The 19,064-nt window shown below is 43.2% G+C and overlaps 1 protein-coding gene across 1 annotated transcript in view; it reads left to right on the top strand.

Annotated features, from left to right (window-relative positions):
- TBC1D9 (TBC1 domain family member 9) overlaps nucleotides 1-5,940 on the top strand; it is a 106,798-nt gene extending 100,858 nt beyond the window's left edge. The window contains exons 17-21 of the mRNA XM_032463935.1: nucleotides 1,203-1,268; nucleotides 2,194-2,280; nucleotides 2,675-2,749; nucleotides 2,838-2,941; nucleotides 3,823-5,940. Coding sequence (XP_032319826.1) covers nucleotides 1,203-1,268; nucleotides 2,194-2,280; nucleotides 2,675-2,749; nucleotides 2,838-2,941; nucleotides 3,823-4,545 — 1,055 coding nt within the window. The 3' untranslated portion in view covers nucleotides 4,546-5,940. The remainder of the gene's footprint in view (nucleotides 1-1,202; nucleotides 1,269-2,193; nucleotides 2,281-2,674; nucleotides 2,750-2,837; nucleotides 2,942-3,822) is intronic.
- The last annotated feature ends 13,124 nt before the right edge of the window (nucleotides 5,941-19,064 follow it).

The raw sequence follows: 19,064 nt of genomic DNA, 5'->3' as shown, positions 1-19,064 counted from the left end.
ATAAGAAAGCTGAAGTATGTAGAGAGGTGTATCCTGGGGAACGTACATTTGCCTTGAAAAGATAAGCCTAAGGGGGACAGGACAGCTATCCTTAAAATCCAAGGACTGTCGTACTGAAGAGGTGAAGGACCTATTCTGTCTGACGTGAAAGGGGGAGAGGAGTTGTTCTAAAGCTTTTCTTTGAATCATGAAGTCTGAGATGTGATGAGTTCTAGGCACAGTGTCTTCCCCCAAAATGACACAGGCACGTGGACACAGCATTTCACCTTTCACACGGCCCATGAACTTGACGAAGCTGAGGCTGCAGGCTGAGGATGCTGTCCAAAGTAAAGATGGTAGAAGCACTTTCAGTGTTTGGAGAACTCCCCAGGGGCGTGAGGCGCCTCTGGTTGGGATGAGCTCCCCGTCGATGAGGACGTTCCAGCAGGTGCTGGGTCCTCTCTTATGTGGATGTGGACGTGGATGTGTGACGAGGTCCCACGTTAAGTGGGAGGTCAGATAAAATAACCCCGATGTCCCTGCCAGCCAGTCCAGATCCTGTGATTCCTCTTTTCCCAAATCCAGTTAATCTTCAGCTAGGTGCTCTGAGAATCCGTATTTACAAAGGGTTTTCTGATTCCTGATGTACGTAAGGGCAAAAGTTACAGGATTCTTTGGATGGAAGCAATGGTGATATAATGGCGGCTGGGTTAGGCTAAATTAAACTGAAGAAATATTTAACAGAACCTAAAAGCAGCTGAAAAGGATTTCTAAAATGAGTAATCTGAAGCACTCTCAAATATGTATTGAGATTATTTCTGAACTCTTTACAGTAATCTGGGGTATTGAGGCCCAGTGACCTGAACTTGCTTATTGATAACACTAATTTATTTTGTGCCAGGCGCTATTCTCAGTGTTAACACCTTTAGTTCTCACATTTTATGGGTCCTGAAGTCAAGACCCCCTGGTGGAAATTTCTGTTTATCATCCTGCCTCACAGAGGGGAAACTGAGGTACAGAGAGGTTCACGCTCCCAAGGGCACATAGTAAGTACAAATCCTGGTTCCAGAGATTTTGAACAAAATGTGTCCTGGCCAGACTTTCTGTCACACAATGTCTTGGCTTCAGTTTGTGTAGGGCAGACTCTTCGGGGGGACACTACAGCCCGGAGGGGTTACCAGCACGTATGATGCATTTCACATTGGTACTCGTGTGACTCCTAGGTGCCGCGTGCCATGGGGACCTCACAGAGAAACTCAAACTCCTGTACAAAATGCACGTCTTGCCTGGTAAGTGAGCTCCACAGAGTAACATGTGTAACCCCGGCCTGGCCTGAAATCTTTTTTGGTGTGACCTGTTTGCCTGTTTGTCTCTTTGCCTCTTTTTTGATATACAAAGCCACTCATTGGTCCCCAGGAACAAACTGAACAATACTATTTACATGAGTTCCTGAATCAGCTAGATTCAATAGTCATTTCCTCATTTTCCTATGAGTCGTGGTAACAGAAAAGAGCAGAGTACCAGAAGAGAATGAGTAAGTAGTGTTGGGTAACCCATGAGGTACAAGGACTGAGATTCTGAGTCTAGGGGGAGCAGTTTTACCACTGACAGAAACAGTGCAAAAGATGGTAAGGTTTTGAGTTCAGTTTTAAATAAGGTTGGCCTCCAGCTGGATGTATGCAGCAGACACAGAGAGAGAGAAAGGAAGGAAAGAGGGAGGGAGGGGGTGGTGGGAGGAAAAGAGAGAAAGAAAGAAATGAAAGAAAGAGAGAAATGAAAGGAAGAAAGAAAGAAAGAAAGGAGGAAGGAAAGAAGGAAAAGAAGGAAGAAAATGAGGAGGGAATGGCTCTAAGGCTAGAGATACGGTAAAACTATAGATTTGGGAATTATCATAGCACACAATTTCCTAAAATTTGGTTTGTAAAGCATCGTTCTATAGGATTTAGGAAAGTCTCCAAAAAAAGGAATACAAAAAAAGGGATACTTTGGTGTGGGGTTGTTAAAAAGGAAGGTAGAGTTAGAAATGAAGTGAGCCCCTCCCCCATATGGTTTTAGAGGCAGGGGGCCTTCAAGGTCCCCCAGTGATGTGACCCCCCCACCCCAGTTTTGTAACTTTAGCTTCTCCTGCTCCCCTGTCATTTCTTTAACAATTGAAGCACACTTTCACTGAGTCATGGCCCTACCAGAATGAGAATCATCTCTCACCCTCTCCAGAACCATCCTCTGATCAAGATGAGCCAGATTCTGCCTTTGAAGCAACTCAGTACTTCTTTGAAGACATCACCCCTGAATGCACACATGGTAAGTGACTTTCCTTCCCACAGGGCCCTCTGTTATTGGAAAAAGTTGCCTGCAAAGCTGGTCAATCAATCACATGTGACAGGGTTAATCAGGTAAAATATGAGACTCCAGTAAAATCTGGATTTCAGATAGACAAAAAATAATTTGTTTAGCCTAAGTATGTCCCGTGTGGTATTTGGGACTCACTTAATGCTTCAAAAAATCATTTGCTGTTTATCTCAAGTTCAGATTCAACTCGATGTGCCATGGTTTCATTTTTGTTTCTGTTTTGTTTGTTTAGCTAAATCAGGCAACCCTACCTACATAGAGGCTTTTCTGTTTTCTATGACACGTGCTAAATCTATGGGTTTATCATGTGACATGGTCCTGTTTTCTTCTGAATCTTTCTTGGCAGTGGTTGGGCTGGACAGCAGAAGCAAACACGGTGCCGACGATGGCTTTGTTACAGTGAGTCTAAAGCCGGACAGAGGTACAGACTTTCCCTTCTCTGTATTTCCCCATACTGCTGGTTCAACAGTTGCTTCTTGACCCTTGATTTCTAAACATCTGGGTTTTAGGGAAAAGGGCAAATTCTCAAGAAAATCGTAATTATCTGAGACTCTGGACTCCAGAAAATAAGCCTAAATCAAAGAATGCAAAAGATTTACCCAAACTGAATCAGGTGAGTACTGAACAGTTCGAGTCATTCATTTCGAACCTTGAAGCTCTGTTTTCCAGGCATAGATACATGTAGAGTAAGTACCCCTCAAAGAGAATGGCTACTTGGGGCACTTAATTAATACCTGTTTGGGTCTGTTTTGTGCATCAAAAGTATGCTCTGTTTTGAGAAAATGACCTTCTCAGAGAAAATGAAATACTCCATTTTGAGAGTACATGCATTCTCATCCTAATCATTAAAAACACCTTCAGAGACTCAGAAGACAAGCTCATGCTGTTTTCAAACCACTGTGCTCAGCTCTAAAGGTGTCTGACTTTTTTTTTTTCCTCAAAAAGTTGAAATGTAATGAGGGAGCTAAAACAATATAAATAATTATAACACAGGGTGAAAATGCTTTTTTCTAACAGAAGAACAGATAAGTCATCTGGGTGGGGGTGGAAGGCGTTACTTCTGTCCAGGGACCCCAGCAGATGTGTCATGGGAGACGGGATGTGAGCCGACCTTGGAAAAACTGGGCTGCATTCTGATGTGTGTGGGCGTGAGAGGCGATGAAGTCTGCGATTTACTTTAGATACTTCAAGAAAGGATAGAGTTAGTGAAACATTTGTATAATGTGGTCCTTCTTGACTCCAGACTATGGGTACCATTATGAAGGTGTATTATTTCATTCTTTCTACTTCATGGATGTTGGAAGTTTTTCCAACTTAAAAAAAGGAACCATCAATGAAGCAACTGAACTACACATCCATCTACCCTAACGTAGGACTTTCCAGGGATCTTGTAGGAGTCCTGATGTTAAATGGCATTGCAGTCCACCTTGGTCCCGCCTCTCTGCTCACCGGTGAGGCGGTCACAGTCTTGTGTTTTCCCAAATCCCTTTTCAGGGGCAGTTTATCGAGCTGTGTAAGACGATGTATAACATGTTCAGCGAGGACCCCAATGAGCAGGAGCTGTACCACGCCACGGCCGCGGTGACCAGCCTCCTGCTGGAGATCGGGGAAGTGGGCAAGCTCTTCGCCAGCCAGCCTGCCAAGGAGGGCGGCAGCGGGGGCAGCGGGCCGTCCTGCAACCAGGGCCTCCCGGGCGTCCTCTTCCCCAAGAAGGGGCCTGGCCAGCCTTCCGTGCGGGAGTCCCTGGAGCCCCTCCCGGCCAGCCTGGCGGGGGACGGCGAGGAACACTCCCTGGGGGGACAGATGGAGGACATCAAGCTGGAGGACTCCTCGCCCCGGGACAACGGGGTCTGCTCCTCCATGCTCATCTCCGACGACGACACCAAGGACGACAGCTCCATGTCCTCGTACTCGGTGCTGAGCGCCGGCTCCCACGAGGAGGACAAGCTGCACTGCGAGGACATCGGGGAGGACACGGTCCTGGTGCGCAGCGGCGAGGGCACCGCGGCGCTGCCCCGGAGCACCAGCCTGGACCGGGACTGGGCCATCACCTTCGAGCAGTTCCTGGCCTCCCTCCTGACAGAGCCGGCCCTGGTGAAGTACTTTGACAAGCCCGTGTGCATGATGGCCAGGATCACCAGTGCAAAAAACATCCGGATGATGGGCAAGCCCCTCACCTCGGCCAGTGACTACGAGATATCGGCCCTGTCCGGCTGACTCCGGCGCCTTCACTGGGGACGCGGAGGTGGGGGCGGGGTGGGAAGGGTCTTTTTTATGTTCTTCTGTGTTGGGGTTTCTTTCCTTCCTTTTAAATTAAATATTTATTAGTACCCGGCTTGAAGCCTAGTGTTTTCATAATATAATACAATGAAAACTGTTGGAGAAATATTTAAACGCCTCAATGTAGGTAGAGTACACTCTCGTTGCGGGGAGGGGGATTTACCAGAATGCAGTTTATTCAGTGAATTCCAAAAAAAAGATGACTCTGTCTGTGATATGTGTGTATTATAACTTCTTAATCTTGCTGTTGAGCTGTCCACATGGTTTAAAAAAATACATAGTGCTGTTTAACGCTAAAGAAGGCAGCAGCCATTGTGCATTTGGGCTTTTTTAAAAATAGAATTAGAGCTGAAAGGAAAGTGTAATGCCACAAACACAGAATGTTCTTCAATGGAATGGGCATTGTCAGCTAAGGTAGATCTTATACCACTTTTAGGGAGCATTAAACATATTTTTTAAGATTTGAAATATATTTCATAAAAGTCCTCTATTCAAAAATCATGTTCAACCAGTATTCCCATTTGAGGTTCTAAGCAGTTACAGAAGTGTGAGTGATTTCTGTGTAATGCCAGAATCACACTTCTATTTGATCAATTTGGACAAATACCAGACCAATTTTGCATTAAAAAAAATGATTAGTTAAGTCAGCTGGCCAGAATTCAGGGGATATGAACAGTCTTTTGCTGCAGAGAACCTCAAAGTGGCAGCAAAAATGATAAGCGGGCTCAGGATTTTGGGGGGATTTGGGGAAGAGTAAAGAACTGATGCTTCTCATGCTGGATTTTCAGCTTCTTGTTACTCATTGCAAATAAAGCAAAAAATAAAACAATAAACTTTATCATTTCCATACTCTCCATAGGTTCAAGAAATTATACCATGTATCACATATGACCGTCGTTCCAGTTAAACCAATGTAGAGATAATGTAAACTGAAAAAAAAATCTGCAAGATAACATATCTGAATGTTTAAAGCGGAACTTGTCACTTTATATTAAAAGAATAGTATGCTCTATTTCCTGAACGGACTTGGAAGTGGAAACTATCGCACCTGCACTTTGAATTCTTCCTTCTTTTTTATTGGAGTTTTGTTTTTTGCAGATGTTGGTGTTTTTTTCTTCTTATTGTAGAATTCATAATCATGGTCACATTTCCTTTGCTTATTCAGAATATTCCTTCCAACATATTCCTTTATTTTAGTATCCATCATGTCCTTATTTTAGCTGTTGCTGCTGTTTTTTATTTTGTTTACAGAATGATTTTTAAACGGTCCAATGAAGTAGTGTTAACCTCAAATAGGATAAATGTGAACAAATAAAATACATCAGATACTCAGATGTGGCTTTTCTCTCGGTGCTTGAGTGCCTGCCTAAGGGAATAACATTATTCTTTTGACAACTTTGAGGGGAAATTATGTTAGGCAATTATTTTGACTAAGTAAACAAATTTTATAGGCAATATTTTGAGATAAGAAATATAGTACGTAGTGACATGCATACGGATGAGTATATTTAAAATAAGACAATTGTTATCAGTCATCAAATTATTTAACTTACCCTACATAAGTGGTAGAGGGGTGAAAATCCCTCTGTTTAACTCTCGTTAGTACACTGTAACACCACTTGGTATGTATTTAACCAAGTAGTCGTTTTTTGATTTGACTCTTAGATTGTTACCCAGTATTCCATTGTTTCTATAAGGTCACTTAAAGATGCCTCAAGAAATAACTCTGTAAAGCCTGATACTCTGTCTCAACTTTACTTCTCCAAAATCAAAGGTGGGTTTGGGAGGGAATGAGCTTGTGTAGGGAGGAGCCCTGAGCCTTTGAGTTGATTATTTCCAACTCAACCTATGAGACAAACAGGCTTGTTGGCTCAGCCCTTCCTTCCTCCTCAGCCTCCAGAAGGTGGACAGTGCCTTTCAAAGAGCATTAAACTTCCTGTCTAGTTTTTAATGGTTGCATTATGTCTTTTTAGTATCTCCATGGATCATTCTCCTTAATTTTAGTGTATTGTGATGGACCATCTTCTTCTCTGAAAGGTCACTTCCCATCCAGCTCTGTGATGATGAGTTTCTGATGCTGATAATCTTTACACTGTCACAGACGATGGGCTTAATGTCCGTATCTTGATAGAATTGAACCAACATCCCAGTGCACTTCTGGCTCCAGAGCTTTGGGTACTGGCCTCAGTGGAGTGCTCATGTATGAAAACTCAAAAGAGAAATCTCCTGCTGGAGGAAAGGGAGAAATGCTGTGGAGCCTGGATGCTGGGGAAGTGAGTGCTGCAGAGAAACCACAGATGCAGCCACATGATTCCATCCTGCCTGACTTCAAGTCTGATTCTGGGTGGGAGGGGGATACACTGTGCAGGAGTGGCTCCAAGGGCGCCTCAGGCCGTGAGAAGGCTCAGCTCGGAGCCACTTAGTTCATGAATCCAGCAGTGGAACTCGGGGAGGAGGGGGGAGTCCCACCAGCTGCCTCCTTTCTCCTGCTCCTCCAGTTAAGGGTCCCTCTGTGTCTTCTTCATTACCCATCCTGTAAGACAGCTCTTTTGTTTCAGTATCAACTTCTCACCTGAGAAGAATAGTAATTGATGTGGTGAGTACAAAGCACTTCACACAGTTTTCTGTTAAAATGACTCTTTTGCCTAATGTTTAGGGCTGTCTGCCTTGTGTTTAACACCTTCTTGACAGTCTCATTCTTCAAAAAGAAAGCCTAGGCAGCCAGAGAAAGGAATTCAGAGGAAGACACCGAGTGAGAAGTGGCGGCAGGGACTGGGAGATCTCCCTGTGGGTTTTGTTCCTAGGACTGGCTGCCGGGAGACGGTCTGCACGGCCAGGAGGAGCAGGCGGCTGAGGGCGGAGCTGTGGGTTATTTGGGCTTCCTGGATTCACAGCTACCTCCCCTCCTCACCTCCACGGAGAGGCCAGAGCTGCAAGTGTAAATCCTGTAGCTGTTCTTAGACCACCTCAAGGGCCAGGTATCAAGGACTGGTGCCACATCGCGAGGACTGGGTTGAAGATAATCTACTGTCTAGTGGATTCACTTATTTCAGGAATGTCCACCACCCACCGTGTTCCAGATACTGTTTGTATTAGGCACTGGGAGTACAGCAGCAAATGGTGCAAATCAGAAATCCCTGCCCTTGATACAAACTACTATATATAAAATAGACAAACAACAAGATCCTGCAGTATAGCACAGGGAACTATAGTCAATATCCTGTAATAACCTATAATGAAAAGAATATATGTATATGTATACCTGGATCACTATGCTGTACACCAGAAATTAACACAACATTGTAAATCAACTATACTTCAATTAAAAAAAATCCCTACCCTTAAGAGAAGTTTGTATTCTGATCAGGGAGACAGACTATAAGCAAGATAAACAGATGTTATGTTGGTGACATGGGCAATAAAATAAATAAATAAAGCAGGATTTGCAATTCTGGGCTTGGGAAGATGGTGAAATTTTAGATGGGCTGATCAAGGAAGACCTCACAGAGAAGATGACTTTTGAGTAAAAGCTGAGGGAGAGAACCACGCCAATATGTCAGGGAAACAGACAAAAGGAACTGCAAATGCAAAGGCCCTGAGGTGGGAGGGTGCCTGGTAAGTTTGAGGAACATCCAGACAGCTGTGGATGAAGCAGAGGGAAGGTACTAGGCAGAGAGGTAACAGGAAACCAGATCACACAGGATCTGGGAGGTCAATGAAGAGACTTGAGCTTTTAACTCTGAGTGAGATGTAGAACCACTGAAGGGTTGGGAGCAGGAGAGACAAATGACCCAACGTAAGTTTTACCAATAATTCTGATCACTCTAATGAGAATAGAGGTAGAAGTTCAAGGATAGAAGCAGGCAGACCAGTTAGAAGGTCACTGCAGTAATTCAAGTAAGAGTCGGACATAATTTTTTCTCCACCCTCAATCCTGAGGTCTGGAACCAGAGGAGGGACACACCCACCATATCCTAATGGTCCAAGGCCAGGCTCAAATGGAGGAGTTAGACCTCATCTCTCAGTGAGAAGGGTGTCTAAGAATTTGTGTCCTCCTTTATTCTGTCACATCTACCAAACTTCTTCTGGGTTCTCCTGAGCCTTCGCCAAAATTCACTAAATACCGAGCAGCTGGTGCACAGATTTCCTCTGCCCCAATGTTTGCTACCCTTCAGGGAACTTCATCTGTACAGAGAGGCCTGCAAATGCTCCAGCCTTGATTTCCTGGATTTCCATCCCCTGCTGTACCTTAGACAGGTGAGCCCCTCTGTCCGTCCCACTGCACCTATTCTTGGCACTTCTAGGCTTTTAACCTTTCTATCCATTCCCAATGTCTCTCACTAACTTTCCTATTCAGATTCGATCTTCTGGTCATCTCTTCAACTGCTGTCTTCTCAGGTCTCTCAACTCCATTTCCCCTCATTTTCTTTGGCTGCCACTTGGGGTGACCACTCGGCAGTCCCCAGATCTCAAATCATCACAAAGTTCTGCCTTCTTCAGTCACATCTGGGCTGCTGGGGGAGAGCATACACACTCCGTACATTTGCGCTGCCACAATGTCATGTCTTCAGTCTTTAGACGAGTCCTGAATGTCACTCAACAATCCCTTTCCTGTCCCTGATTCAACCCTCCTAAACCCCTAAATAGCTATTCTTAACTAGTCTCTTCAAGTCCCCTGTTCCCACTTCCTTCCCTCTCTTAGGTGAAAATTTTGATTCTGAGTTCACAGAAATCATCGGTGCAATTGGTTGCAAGTCTCAGCTTTTAGCCCCTCGACTACCAACGTGTCTGTTCCTGCAATCTACTTTTCTCCTTCCTCCACCCTGGATAAAAATCTGGCTTCCTTTAACCCATCTCTCTTTTATTTTCACATCTCCTTCACAACAGATTTCTTGGCCTCCTATTGTAAGAATACTTATTCAATCCCTCTGGGATACCCTGTATTTACTGACATCAACCATTTCACAGCCAAGGATCATGAAAAGTGAACATAACCTTGCTGCCTCGGTTTCTTCACTTTCAATCTAACTTCGATTCACCTTCAATATGATGCCTGGATTCAGCACTGCGTGGAAGCTGCTCCTGCTGAGGGCACCTGTGATTTCTTAACTGCTGAATCCAATAGATCCCTTCTGGTTCTTAACTAACTTACTTCTTTCAGTGGCATTTAGATATGCTGACATTCCCTCACTGAATTCCCTAAAACTCTTTCCTTTCTTGCACAGTCTCTGTGACACCAGGATCTTCCGGATTCCTTTTTCTCCCCCTCTGACAAATCCTCCATCTACTTTCCTAGGCTGCCTTCCTTTGAATCCTTTCAACACTGGGTACCACAAAGATCTGTTCAAGGTTGTCTTCTCCACTGCTTGCCCTGATTTCGGCTCCTGCCTGTCAGCTGCTGACTCTCAAAGGGTATCTAAGCTCAGGCTTCTCTCCTGACCTGCTTCATTCAACAAGTAGACAGTGAGTGCCCTGGGTGTTTCAGGCATGGTCCACACTCTCATTCCTGAACTTACTGTATACACTTCAAAAACTGGACTATTTTCTCCCCAAAACTTGTTCTCCTTTGTTGTTTCTGAGCTTAACTAATAACACCAATATCCACCCAGTTCCTGAAGCCAGAAATGTGAATCACTCTTGATTCTTCTTGCTTAAGTATGACCCACCTTGTGACTGAGACCAACCCATTATTTCTTCTCAGCCCCTATCTCTGTTCTTCTGTCTAGTTCCAAGATACTGTCTTATCCAGCCTGGTATTTGTTCATATGCGCAAGAGGCTTTTATTAGACTTATATTATATTTGATGTATCCTCTTTGCTACAGACTGTACTTTAAAAAAAAATAGGTTATCTTTAAAGTAACAAGCTTAACTCCCTGCCACATACTGGGAGAAGCTCTATTGCCTTTTACTTAAAGGAACAAAGTATGTCTCAGCCTTCGGTGATGGAGCAGGCTCACAGCAGCTTGTCTCATCTTGATATCTTTGCACAATATCTGATGGTCCAACCCTCTGCCCCAAAGTGTGACCCAAAGGGCGAGCTTATAGGTTGATGTTCTGATGGAAGATTCCTGTGGATTTATAGTCTCTGACACTGGCAACTCCAAGGCAACTTTCCTTATTTTTCCCTTTTCCTTTCCTTCTGTTTTTTAACAACTGGAAGGCAGTCATTCAGAATAACCCTGTGGCTATCAGTTAGTCTGAGTGGGATATACTTACTCTTCCAATCACTGGCAAGCAAGGAAGAAATGGTCCAGGATGTAAGTGCCTGGTGCCGCACTTTCGTAACATGTGTATGATGTTGATGGCATGTGTTTGAAAAGAATAAAGACTTGATTACAACCAAGGTGGCTGGACTGTAGCCACTCTATCTGTCTGCCCCTAGGCCTTCCTCTCACACCCCCCAGTTCATCTTTTTAAGCTGCTGCTTACACACTCTTTCTAAAACTTCAGTGTAATCATGTTTTCCTCTGCTTCAAACCTCCTCAACTTCCTACAGAATAATAAACAAGCATATAAGAATGTTTATAATCAGTCACTGCCTATTCTCCATAGACTAATTTCTCAGCCCTTATTGATATTCTGTGGGGTAAGGAACCTAAACTCTATGAGGGGTTACAGTTTATTCCTTTTTCCCACTTACTGGTTTTGGTATATAATTTACAGCATCCTTTGTCACACTGTCAAAATCCATGAACCACATGCAATATGCCAACAACTCTAAACCCAAATTTAGACCTAAGAGTGAGAAATAGAGGAGAGGGTTGACTTTTGAAGTTTTGGAAGTGAACAAAACCTTGGTATAAAACAATGTATGATCTATGTGTGTATAAGCATGACTGGGACACTGTGCTGTACACCAGAATTGACACATTGCAACTGACGGTACTTCAATAAAAAATATATATATATGATCAATATTAAATTTCATCAAAAGCCAAAAAGGAAATCTTTGCATCAGATATTTGGACAATACTCTTGTATAATTTGTATTGAAATGTCAGCTATTTCCAGAGAGAAATGAGAGACTAAAATGAAAGAAATGAAAGAAAACGGGGAAGTTATTAAATATAATAAAATGCTCTACCCTCACTGAAGGCTAGCAACTTTCTAAATGGGAAACAAATTTTTAATTTTCTTTTTCCTTCTTCTTCTTTTTTCTAGTCTTAATAGCCACTTGTATTTGCCACAGAGCAGACCTGATGCAAAATCTCCAGTTACACCTGTTCAGTTGCATCCCAGATACCTGATTCTATTGTATCCCACTAGAGGGTAATATTGGGCTAAAGACCATTCATTCCCTGTGACTAAATTTGAGGCCCACATTCAATACACTCTGGTTAAAGTTTTACTTCTCCAGTAAAAGCTAGAAGGGTACATTCCCCCTTAATGCTCCATACAACTAGGGCAGAAAAGGAGGGCAGAGCTTTGAATGCAAGTGTAACTCAAATAATCATCAAGAAGAGCTTGCAGAAGCACTCAGCAGAGACAATGCACTTTATTCCATCATGAACACAGGAAGCCAAAGGATCGAAGGGAGAAATGATTATGTGGAAGACAGATGACGTCCTTCATGACGCAAACATTACTTAACATGAAATATTCCCACAGGATTTTGTTTCAGCTTAAAATGTAATTTCTTTTTGGGTCTGTGGCCTTAAACTGGCAACATTCCCCTCTACAGCCCTGCTAGGGCAAGCCTGTTCCCAGGGGCACGGAGCCTGCAGCTAGCACGCCTCGGGCACCTTCCATCCGGCTGGCCCGGTGACTTCTGGTGGCCTCCCCTGACAGTCTTAAGCTCGTGCAAAGCCTGTACAAAAATCTCATCCAAAAGCACGGTCTAGGTCAGATCCTTCAGCTTTCAAAAGCTCCCTCCCCACCAAAGTCTTCCTTCTCTTGCACTTTGTATTTTCTCCGCAAAAGAGGCAACCTCAGTTGCTCTTTTAAAAGCTTCTTTAAAAATATGGATGGCCTGAATGAAGAAATAAACAAAGGTCAACATGATCCACATGAAATGAGACAATCATTTAAGAATCCGAGGGTGCTACTTTTAAAACAATAAAGCCTTAACCTTGACAGCGGGCTCAATGCTGAGCAGGCCTTCCACCAAGAAAGCTCTCAGACAGCGACACCAGCAGACAAAACTGGGTACTGTTCTTTCTCAGGTTGGCAAGAGGGAGAAACACAGGAGAGGACGTAAAGAGTTCACTGAGTGAAAAAGCTAGGTCAAGTTTCAGAATCATTCAGGCCAGCTCCCTTAGAAAAGTCCAGGTTCTATTTCTGATTGACATCGCTGGCTGTGAGTGGCGGGGATGGGGCAGTGCTGCCTGAGCCAGGACCAGCAGGCGAGACAACCACAGGCTCACCCTCCCTCATATGTTTCTATGGCTCTCCCTCCCCCATCTACAGATGGAGTCTTTGGAAACGGGAAGAGATACTCTACCCCAGTGCAAAATCTCTAACCTAAGAGCTCTGGCAAAAAAGAAAAAAGATTCACAAAAAAAGACAAAGCAGAAGGCAGGTCACTGGCGCCACCTCTTATGGGAAGAAGCATCTTCCCCCGCACACACCTCTGCCCTTTCCCGTGGACTCCCTCCTCTGTCTTCTCTCCCTCCTCCCCTCTGACTGCAGCTGCCATGGAAACTCTTGGGAGAAAAAAAGCAAACCTGAGGATTTTAGTGACCCCTCTGGTTCCTAAGAGGAGGAAAGGAAGAAATTCAGTAAAAACGCTCAGTGAAGCTAAGTTTGTGGGCAGACTTTACCCCAGATATCTGGCCTTCCCTCTGCCTGTACTTTTAAATATATATTGTTTAATATAATACAACCTCAAATGCTAGGAATCAGCGAGCCATTTGGGTTCAGTGCTGGCCTCAGACCTGGGCCATTGCTGTCCTGTCTTGGGCACCATGCTTTAAGCGGGCCCCGCCTGGTCCACCCACCCAGGTCAGATAGCCTCCGACGACTGCTCCAGAAGGACCATGGACACTGTGCTGAGTGGAGCTAGGTCACCCTCACCAAGCAGACCACACTCCAACCCGGACCCTATTGTTCTCTGCCTGGTGTCCTTCCCATCCCGCTGAGAGTAGATCCATGTACCCAGATGCGGGCATCCTAGGGTACAAAGGTGCCTGTGAGTTGCCTGTTGAGCACACTGTTCATGGAACTTTGATGTATAAGCTGGGGTGTCACATCATGTGCACAAGGTCACTCATGGTGAGACTCGGAGGGGGCCATAGAGAAGGGGGCGAGCCTACGGCCTCCTGTGTACCCTTGCTCCACCCAAAGTGCTTGCAGTGAGCCTGCCTGGGATAAAAATCGTTCTTCAAAAAAGGATCACAGTCAGTTATTTCTAGTATGAAATCAAATTTTAAAGGAACCATTAGACCATAACACTTTGCATAAGCAGGGGCAGGGCAGGGATGGAAGGCAATCCTGCTGTATGACTGCATCCTGCACTAATGCTGGGTACCAGAGGATCTCTAATGAGTCTAACCTCTGGGCTGACACCCTTATTGGCATCACTATTCACCTCATGGCAAGCGGTGCCCCATTTGCATGCCTAAGATGGGCATGGTTGATCAGTTTTATCCTGTAAGCCAGGTCCTGGCTTGTGTATTACATTTGCAAGGATTCTGAGACATTCTCTAGACTCATGAAAAAGGGTGTCATTATCTGTTACCCGAGTCCTGCCATCTGTGCAGGATGGAGAAATAGCAGCACCTGTACCAGGTATCTGCTACCACCAGTCAAAGAGAGAACATTTTCAAACTTCCTGAGGATGTGCTTGTTAGACTTTATCCTATTTTAAACTGGAAACATCCTAAGGAGCCTAGATAGTTGAAGATTAGACTCCCATCAGGAGTATTTGGGTTTTATTTTCTGGAAACCAGAGATACCTCCCTTCTGCTAACCCCGAGTTGGGCAGGTTTCGGTCATGCACTTGTTATCTTATCCTCAGCCCCTCCTTATACTGGTAGCAGCTTGCTTTTCTGTCCTCATCATGAGACATTCACATGGCACCTCTTGCTACCCCAGCCTTGCCATTTTTCTTGGCTGAGCAGCCTCAGGCCCTTGAGAAATATAGGTGGACAACAAAGGATTCTCCGAATTCCAGACTGTCCTACTTCAGCCGAGGTGGATGGAGGAAGATCAAAATGGCCAGGTGCCAAGCTCTCAATGGTTAAGGCAGTAATGACGGCAAAAATTTCTTCTACCCACAGTACAGCAAAACCCATCTGGATAAAATCATGCTTTAATATTTAAAGATTATCCAGTCCAAATTCCACAATCTTACAGGGGAAGAAACTAAGACTGAGAATAATTAAGCTTTACTCAGTTTGAGGGAATAAAAGTGGATCTGGTCATTTCAGTTTCAGGCTTGTCTGATTTCCAGACAAGAAACTCTGAGATATTTGGACACTTTGTGATATGTCAACACATTTGTTAGGCATAGGGGAAGGATATAGCTCAGTAGTAGAGTGTGTGCTTAGCATGCACGAGGTCCTGGGTTCAATCCACAACATCTCCATTTAAATAAATAAATAAATAACCTCTAATTACCTCCCTCCTCCTCCAAAAAAAAAAAAAAAAAGCATGTGTTAGGCACAGATATTAATGGTCAAGTTTCCCCTTTGAGAACTGCTAGTATTTCACAGTGCTTTTCACTACAGCCTTGATGGCAGCCTTCCCCCAGGCAGCCTTCCCTGACTGCTTATGTGCTGAGTGCTTTCCCTTAGCACACACTAGACAGTTGTGGGGGTGGGCTCTCTCTGTGACTACAGGTTGACTTCACCCCCTAGAAACAACAGAATTCATTTATAATGGAAATTTAAACTTCTCTGCTGCTTCTCACTATTTACAGTAAAAAGAGTTTTCTTTGTTTTTAACTGGCAGTAAAAATTACATAATTTGTACCAATGACATCGAAATATAAGTTAAATGGCTGCAGAGTACCATAAAGTTTCATATAGATTGTAATTTAGAATGCCTCATATATACAAACAAAAAATTCAGAGAATGTGTGGGAAAAGAGATGCTTTGCTTCAGATCATTTGATATTCATAAGGATTTCCCATACAAAGCAATTTTTAAAATCCAGACAGACTAATTTACATTTAAAGGTATGAGTATATTTTAGTTTTTTAGTTTAATAATAACTTCTAATACCTTAAAGATCAAGCATCTGCTCACTCTTCTTAATCTTCTTAAAAAATACATTGTTGAAGACTTCTGCTTCTAGGTACAACAGACAACCCGTGTCAGACCAATTCTATTACAAGAACAACTAGAAAAGCTGGATAAAATACCAAAAACAAAACAAAGCAAAGAACTTATCTGAAAGCAAACGGAAGCTACCCAGGCAGCCAGGACTTCAGGGACTAAGGTCTTGGGAAGAAGGAGTATGCATGGAGGTGATCCCAGTATGCATAGACCTGCTCAGCTTTTCTCCTTAGAATTTGTCACTTATTTATCAGTGCAGGGTTAAGAGGTTGAGAAGCTAAGCAAAAAGTAGTGGCAAAGAGGTAAAGGTGCAGAACAGAGCTTTGAGTAGCCCCTCAAGGCTGGAGAGATGAAAACTGGAGTGTGGGAATGACAAGGTAGCAAGACCATGAGTCCAGATCCTGGAGAGGATGTCAGTGAAGAGGAGCAAACTCTGCACTGGGTGCTGCTTTCCCTTCAAGGTTTCAGCATGTGGCCGGAGGTTACGAAACTGAGCAGAACCTCAGGCATTCTCACTGAACAAGGTGAGCTCAGATTCCAGGGCCTGCCAAGGAGGTGGAATTCTGGTAAACACCCCCAGGCTATTAGTTAGAATTTCTGAAAACCTTTATTCCAAAATTAAATGTGAACCAAAATAGATCAGTCTTAAGATCAAAATCCAGAAATAAACTTAATCTCTGGAATAAGGAAACTGTGTCTACTTTTACTGCTATCCCTCCAAAAGGTACACTTTCTCTGGATGAAGAAAGTATCATCCAAAGACTGTATGCTTTTCATATACAACATCTGGCATTCAATAAAAATAAGCAAAAAAAAATTAGTAACCACACTATGGGACAGAACTAAAGTAAAAAATAGTGGACTCAAACCTACTATTGACACAGATATTAATGTTATTGGCATAGACTTTTTAAAGATTATGTTTAACTTATTTAATAAGATAAATGATTAAATGGAAAATTTCATGAGAAAACTAAAATAAAGAATCAAATGATAGAAAACAAACTATGGTTATCAAAGGGGGAAGGAAGGGGAGAGATCAACTATGAGTCTTGGAAGCCATTCTGCCTCTATCTGAAAACCCTCTCTCTTTCTGGGACTTGGGTTCTTGGAAACAAAAGCTGGGAAGGAAGAGTTTTCAGGACACCTTATCCATTTCATCCTACCTTTTATCTCCTAAAGCAATGAGCATAAAGCCAGCTATATGCTTGAATGAGACAGAGGGAAAGGGAAAATATAGGAAGGAAAAAAACATAAAATAATTTTTTAAAATATTAAGTAGCCCTAAGCAAATTCTGTTGATTTCTTCCATCAAATCAGGTTTCCATTTGGCCCCTGAAATGTTGATGTCTCTGCATTTTTCTCATCTCCCACAGGTCCCTTTCTTCTCAGTTTGTCTGCATCTCATCCTCTTTTCATTTTCATCTAGGCATGATTTCTCTTTGGACTTTCTGCTTCTTTTTTTTAAAAAAAAATTGTGTCTTCTTTACATCATGTTTAACAGGTTACATAATTTTTCTTGCATTTTCTTCTGGCTCCTGAGGCAAGAAGTCCTCTTCACCACTGTGTTTCTTCTTTGTTTGTTTTTCTGTTTATTCATTCTTAACCCAAGGGTGACCTACCCTTGGACTTGCCAAAAGAGGCTTCTGCAGCTTGTCATTAGCACCTGTTATGGGCTGAATTATGGCGCCCCCCTCACCAAACTGATATGTTTAAGTCATAACTCCCAGTATCTCAGAATGTGACTCTTTTTGAGAATAGAGTTATTGCAGGTATATTTAGTTAAATTAAGATGAGGTCATTAGGTAATGTGGATGAAACTAGAGGACATTATGCTAATAAACCAGACATAGAAAAAACCTGCATGATCTCACTTATATGTGGATACTAACAAAGTTAAAAACATAGAAGCTGAGAGTTGAAGTGGTTAGCAGGGGTGAGGAGGTGGGGGAAAAGGAGAGACATTGGTCAAAGGGTACACAGCTGCAGTTCTATGGATGAGTAAGTCTAGAGATCTAAGGCACAGGATGAAGACTAGAGTTAACAGTACTACATGAATACTGGAAATTTCTGGTGCTCTCACCACACACACACAGAAAAAGAGAAAAATGGTAACTTGTGTGAAGGGATGGATGTGTTAATTAGCTTGACTGCAGGAACAATTTCACTATGTAAATGTATATCAAATCATCATGTTTTATACCTTAAATATATATACTATTTATTAGATGAAAAAAGATGAGGTCATTAGGGTGGACTCTGACCCAATATGTGTCCTTATAAAGAGGGGCTATTTGGACACAGACACACACAGGAAGCACACCACGTGAAGGTGAAGGCAGAGACTGGGATGATGCTTCGAACTTCAAAGATGGCCAGCAAACCATTAGAAGTTAAAGGAGAGGCATGGAACAGATTCTTCTCACAGCTCCCAAGAGTTCAACCCAACGCGACATAAATTTAGCTACAGTATAAAATTAACATTGTCACTTCCCTAGTTAAAGCCTCCTCAATACTGAGGAGCATCTCGGACTCAATTATCTCTTGCTTTCCCCTGCCTTGCCTTTGATAGTCCAGAAATACCAATGAGCTTTTATTTATTTGAACATATTATGCTGTTCCTTGGCTCCATGTCTTGGCTGTGCTGTCTCATCTGACTGGCATGACCTTGCTCTCCACGTCCCATGCCCCTGTCCCTTGCCTGGAAATGCCTGCTCACTTTTCAAGATGTGGATCCATCTCCATCTTCTTCAGGAAGCCTCCCAAATGCCCAGAGTCTGGATCAGGCACCCTTCTCTGCTCCCCAATCACCTGGCTGTATCTCCACATCCCTAGCACTGTGCCTACCATATTGTATCATCATCTATTCAAGTGTCTGTCTCCTTAGACCTCAGCCCAGTACATGCAGTGGGTGCTCAATAAATGCACCTGGAATCCGACATTCATTGAACAAACAATTACTCCAAGAATGTTAGAACAGCTCCGCCCAATGGACAGATACCCCAAATACCAATCCCCTTCGTACCTAACCAAGGAATGCAGAACAAGATAATTTAGCAAAGGATCAAAACAAAGAGGGTACATCTCAAAAGAAACAGAGTAGAGCATGTGACAATTTAGAGCTTACAGCTTCTAAGTAAACTAACCTCCACGTGAGCTATTTTATTATGAAATCCAGCTGGGCAAAGAAAGCCTTCTGGAAAGCCCTCAAAAGGTCATTCTAGAGATTACAGGAAAG

Source organism: Camelus ferus, chromosome 2, assembly GCF_009834535.1.
Source record: "Camelus ferus isolate YT-003-E chromosome 2, BCGSAC_Cfer_1.0, whole genome shotgun sequence".
NCBI lineage: Eukaryota > Metazoa > Chordata > Mammalia > Artiodactyla > Camelidae > Camelus > Camelus ferus.
This window is presented reverse-complemented; position numbering and strand designations above follow the sequence as displayed.